The sequence below is a fragment of the Hippocampus comes genome, unplaced genomic scaffold (genome assembly GCF_001891065.2).
Source record: "Hippocampus comes isolate QL1 unplaced genomic scaffold, H_comes_QL1_v1.1 scaffold676, whole genome shotgun sequence".
Taxonomy (NCBI): domain Eukaryota; kingdom Metazoa; phylum Chordata; class Actinopteri; order Syngnathiformes; family Syngnathidae; genus Hippocampus; species Hippocampus comes.
The window spans coordinates 96,803-101,841 of NW_017805988.1; the positions used below are offsets into that span (position 1 = coordinate 96,803).

The 5,039-nt window shown below is 58.8% G+C and overlaps 1 protein-coding gene across 1 annotated transcript in view; it reads right to left on the minus strand.

The window, feature by feature from the left end:
- Positions 1 to 5,039, minus strand: part of LOC109528907 (uncharacterized protein C7orf43-like) — a 7,155-nt gene continuing 2,116 nt past the window's right edge. Inside the window, exons 2-13 of the mRNA XM_019891977.1 lie at positions 4,818 to 5,037; positions 4,631 to 4,726; positions 4,323 to 4,452; positions 3,891 to 3,977; positions 3,701 to 3,821; positions 2,869 to 3,016; positions 2,656 to 2,738; positions 2,206 to 2,357; positions 1,876 to 2,012; positions 1,424 to 1,502; positions 992 to 1,106; positions 1 to 452 (exon numbers count right to left, since the gene is read on the minus strand). Coding sequence (XP_019747536.1) covers positions 284 to 452; positions 992 to 1,106; positions 1,424 to 1,502; positions 1,876 to 2,012; positions 2,206 to 2,357; positions 2,656 to 2,738; positions 2,869 to 3,016; positions 3,701 to 3,821; positions 3,891 to 3,977; positions 4,323 to 4,452; positions 4,631 to 4,726; positions 4,818 to 5,037 — 1,537 coding nt within the window. The 3' untranslated portion in view covers positions 1 to 283. The remainder of the gene's footprint in view (positions 453 to 991; positions 1,107 to 1,423; positions 1,503 to 1,875; positions 2,013 to 2,205; positions 2,358 to 2,655; positions 2,739 to 2,868; positions 3,017 to 3,700; positions 3,822 to 3,890; positions 3,978 to 4,322; positions 4,453 to 4,630; positions 4,727 to 4,817; positions 5,038 to 5,039) is intronic.

The window sequence follows — 5,039 nt, forward strand, 5'->3', positions numbered from 1 at the left end:
GGGAACGTCGACGTTTGGCTTGTTCGAGCGCCTACGGCGGGGCGGCGAAATACGGACAAACGGGTACACGTGGACGGCCGACGCTTCTCAGGGAGTCGCCGGAGTCAGATAACGAATATACGCCCGGGAGTATTGATGTATGATCTGCCGCGGTGAAGACTGCACACGACGCAAAAGATTTTTCGAAGGACATTTCGGTGTCCTCCTCGCCATCCTCCGGACTGTCCTGCTCCCAGGCGTCCTTTGAGATGAGCTCGCAGGGTGCGTTCTCCCGGATGTCCTCCTAGAGGTCCTCCCCGGGTCGCGGGTCCACCACTAGAACTTTACACTCCCGCTTGGCAATCTTGTCCAGCGACAGAAGGCTCTTGTCCTGCGGCGGCAAGTAGAGCGGCCGGCCCACCGGAGAGCCCACCGGGGGCGTGATGGCACGCCGCTCCATGGCGCTGCCCGTCCTGAGCCGCACATGCGAAGATCGGGGCGGCGACACAATTCTCAGCTTGGCCTTCGATGATTAAGGGGCCGGTCAAAGTCCGAGCGACTACAGTGAAGCCCTGCGATGTAGAGCGCCTCATCGTTCGCGGTTTCCTCAGGGTTGTTTCCGGCCTCTCCGCTGCATGCGGGCAAGTCCGGGTTTGGCCTTGAGCCCGGGTCGCGCTGAGCTCCCAATGCTAATTCGATGCTATTTTGCAGCAGCTCTTAGCGTTCAGCTAGAGCGCTCCTTTGCTGGGAAGAAATGATCGTTTGCTTGTTGGGTGTCGCTTTCACGGTCAACAAGGCAACTCGGAGTGACTCTTGTTTGCAGCGGCAGAGAGACCGGGGACTAAGGGATACTTTGCAAGTCTCGTTTTGTCAATGCCTTTCACGCGATCTCTGAATCGGCAACGTCTCATCGAACAGGGCCTCACTGTCGTCTTTTTTTTTTTGTGTGTTTTTTTTTCCTCCCAAGCAGGATGAAAGGCGGCTAAGCAAAGTCATACAGCGTCGGTCTCACCTCATCATGTGCGAGCGAGACGGCTGCTGGTGGGAGAAGGACTGGGAGCGACCCAAACTGGCCTGGTGGCGGTCCAGCAGGTCTCGCATCGCCGGGCTGGACGGGCTGTTCTTACCTGAGCGCATTCAAGGACAGAAGGTGTGTACTTTGGATCCGCCTCAGCTTTCCGGCACCTCGGGTCTGCCTATCACCTTCCGGTCTTTGTGGGTGGATGATAAATACGTCACCCCCCCGCGCTGATCAATGAAAAACTGACGGCTGCCTCCAGCATTGGAGTTGCCCACCGCCCACTTTCAGGTCTGCCTAGCGTCACCCTCACATCTCGGTTATAGCGTCTTAACATCTACCCAAGGCGTAGTCGGTGTCTTCTTCAGAGGAGACCTTAAGAAGTGCTCCTTAGCTTGGACCCGGTGGTGCGCGAGGCGCGCTTACGTGAGAGCGGCCTGGCGTCGGGTGGCGGGTTGGACACGGATGCCGTGAACTGCAGCTTGAGCTTCATGTGCTGACTGAGCTGAGGAGGCAAAAAGGAGGGCCGGGTCATCCATCGGCCGCTCACTTCCTACACAGCCTGCGTGGATCAAATATGCGCTAACCCCCGAATCCTCACTTCGTGGATGTTTCATGTTTCACTAGGAAGCATGAACCCGGTTTACGAATGGAGTCGCAGAAGGGAAGACATTTGTCAACCGGCGTTCCTCCGTAAAATAGCGACAATGGCGAGGCTGACTTTTGACTCAAAAGCGCACACGAATTGTGCACTGGGCAGCTACGGTGGCCCAAGTCAGGAATGAGCGAAGGAATCCCGACGCGGCGGCCTCCTTCCCGACCGTGAGCCGATTCCCGAGCCCCGCATCGCTAACGAGGGTTTTGCGGTGGCGCGCTACCTCGTAGAGTCCCGGTCGGAGGACCTGGAAGGCCACGCTGAAAGTCAGAGTGCTGCCCTTGCGACAGTGGCCCAGGTTGCTGAGGGGGCTGTGACACACCACCGCCGACGGCGCGGCGTCCTCGCTCTGACCGCGCCCTGAAAACACAAACGCCTGCCCTGTCACAAGAGAACGGAGTCCGATATATGGCTCGCGGCGACAACGCTTGGCCCAAAGCTCGGCATTCCCCGCTGAAATGAATCGTCCGAGAAAAACCCCAACAACAGCAACAGCGACAACTTTGACTCGCACTCGAGACTGGCAAGGGGAGGCGGCAAAAGCCGAACCCACCCTCGGGAGTCCAGACGAGGCGCACGGACAGGAAGTCCTGCAGGTTGTTGAGCAGCACATATTTGACCTTGAAGCGCTCCTTGACCTCGACGGTGCTGGGACAGCTGGCGGTCATCACGAACCTCGGGCGGTCCAGGCGGATGCTTGGCAACCTGGGGAAGTAAACCGCGACAAAGACTTTGCTCCCGTCCTCGACGAAGAAAGCGCCGGTAGCCTTGCACGCCGGCGCCTCGGAGGTCGTTGCCTTCTATTAGGTAGCCGCTAGATGGCACTAAAGCGCGCACGCTGTCCCTTCAAGCGCGTCGGACGACGACGAAAGCGAAGAAGTTGAAGGAGACTTCTTCCACTATTCGACGCCCTTCGATTGGAGGACGGATTGCGGACACGTTTGCCGCTTACGCGGCGTCTGGCTTTGGCCGGCATGCGGCGAGCGGGTGGCGACGCTCATACCTGTAGTGGGTGTAGATGCAGTTGGTGAACGGCATCTTGGGAGTCGACCACTGCAACACAGCAACCAGAGGAACCTCCATGCCCTGAGCACAAGGACGCAAGTGGCGCATTCGAGCGTAGGTTATGACGTGGCATCGAAGAGAACACAGAAGCGCTCCGGAATCGATGATTGGCTCAGCAAGCGCGCGATGGGGCGACGAGTTGCCAACGCACCTCATTGGACTCGTCCTGCGGCATGTTGTTGAGGTGCAGCTGGAACAGGAAGTCGTGCTCCTCCAAGGTGCCGAGCATGCTGGGAAGGCGGCACGCGGCGCTGTCCACCTTGCAGAAAGACGCCATGCCCACCTCGCCCGAGCGGTGGCTGCGGCGAGCGACAGAAGGCTATCAAAGGAGCGCTTTCAACTTGCTGACCCCGCCCCCAATTCAGATGAACTGCCGCTGGGGAATTACAAAGGCGCTATTCCCCCCCCCTCCCCCCAAAACAGATGTATGATTAGTTTTTTTCCCCTGCCAAGAAAGAAAAAAATAAATAAATTGTAATCTGAACAAAAAGAGTCACGCAAAACCTGTTTTGAAAACCGCAACATTTCCTATTGGAAAAAATCTCAATCCAATGAATCTCCCCCCAAGTCTGGAATGTAAACAACTGCCAAAAATAAGAATTAAAGACAATCTTAAAAAGAAGGGCAGTGCAAAAGTTTATCGGGGGAGAAAATTCCAATTTAAATTTCACAATGGCACCTTTTACTTCCGGAAAAGACGCCTTCCTTTGTCTAAAAATCATTCAAGACGTTTTGGTCTTACTGTGGCTCTCTCAACAAGAAACACTGTATCTGCTTGCTGACTTTTTTTCCGTCCTGGTCGTCCGCATGTGCAGATTTTGTGTCGCACGGGCGAAATTGAACCGGGCTCTTCTCGTTTGTTGGATTTGTTGGCTTTCTTTCTTGTTTTCTCGAATGTTCCCCAAATGATTTGGCTCCCAAAATCGGACGAGGTTCTTGCCAAAACTCCCAACAAAACAAAGGACCGCGCTTGGTGTACGTACCAAACGTTGTCCACCAGCAGCACGGAGCCATCGGGCATGACGGGCAGGTAGGAGGCGTTGAGGTCCGGCAGAATGCGCACGTCGCGCACGCGCACCTCCTCCTGCGACGCCTTGTTGAGCACTGAGCGCGAGCACAACGAGAAGGTCCGTGCCGGTTCGGACGGCGGCCGGAGGCGTCGAAGCGCCGTACCTTTGAGCACCGCCAGGTGGCGCCCCGAAACGCTCATCAGCTTACAGCGGACGGCGGGAGGCGGCAGGACGCTCAGGGTGGTGCTCACTAAGCGGAGACAAGTGCGGACGAGTGTGAGGAAACGCGGCTGCGGGGCATCCAAAGGACGGTGGCGGCGCCAGCGGCGGCGCGGGAGCGGCGGCGGTGAGCCCATCCAAGGCCGCCCATTCCGGGGGCCAGATCTGGTGGCTCGGCCACCCGATCTGGATGACCCCCGGACACCGCCGTTCTGGGGCCTTCCTTTGCATCAACCAAGGCTCGGCGGACATGTTGTCGTTTTCCAAATCAATCAATCGATAAGAGGTGTCATCGCGAGGACTTGTTTTGAAACATTCGGAGGGGCGCGTAAGGCTGCATCGAAAGACGTGCCGCTGACGCGTGCGAAGAGCAAACCTTGAGCCTTGAAGGTGTTCAGGTCGTGTCTGAAGGTGAGCGAGGGCTCTCGTTGCTGCAGGACGCTCAAGTAGCCCAACTCCTGCACCTCGGCTTGCTCCGCCTCCTCCTTCCACACCGTCACCATCACCTGAGGGCCACACAGCGGAGCTGAGGACGCACCGAGGCGAGCCTATCCGACGGGGGCTCGCTCGCTCTCCGTAACGGGACAAGACGTCTCGGGCCGCGCGAAGACCGGACGTCAGACGCCGCACGGAGAGTCAAGCTCGAAAGGCCCTTGTCTGAAATGCCACGCGCGGAGGGGCCACCTTGACTTTGACGGTGCCGACGGGGAGTTGGTCCAAAGAGACGGTCAGCGGGAAGATGACCTCGTCCGCCAGAACCATCGGCTCGTCCAGGGGAGACTGCGCGGCGTGGCAGACACACACGAAAGAAGAGCACTCAAGACGTCCCCGGCGCCGCTCTGGACTTTCCCCGCGTGCGTTCCCCACTGACCTGGACCGGAGCCCTGCGGAACTCGCGGCCGGCCGGCGCGCGCGAGTTGTGGATGAGCAGCGGCTTGCAGTCCCGGAAGGTCCGACATCGCGAGTCCACCCTGCTGCCCAGCGCCGCGATGGCCGCCTCCGCCGCCGCCATGTAGTCGTCGCCGCCCTCGTCGCCGCCCTCGTCGCCGCTGCTGCCGTAGTCGTGGTGGTGCTGGCCGGCCCGGTGGCGAGC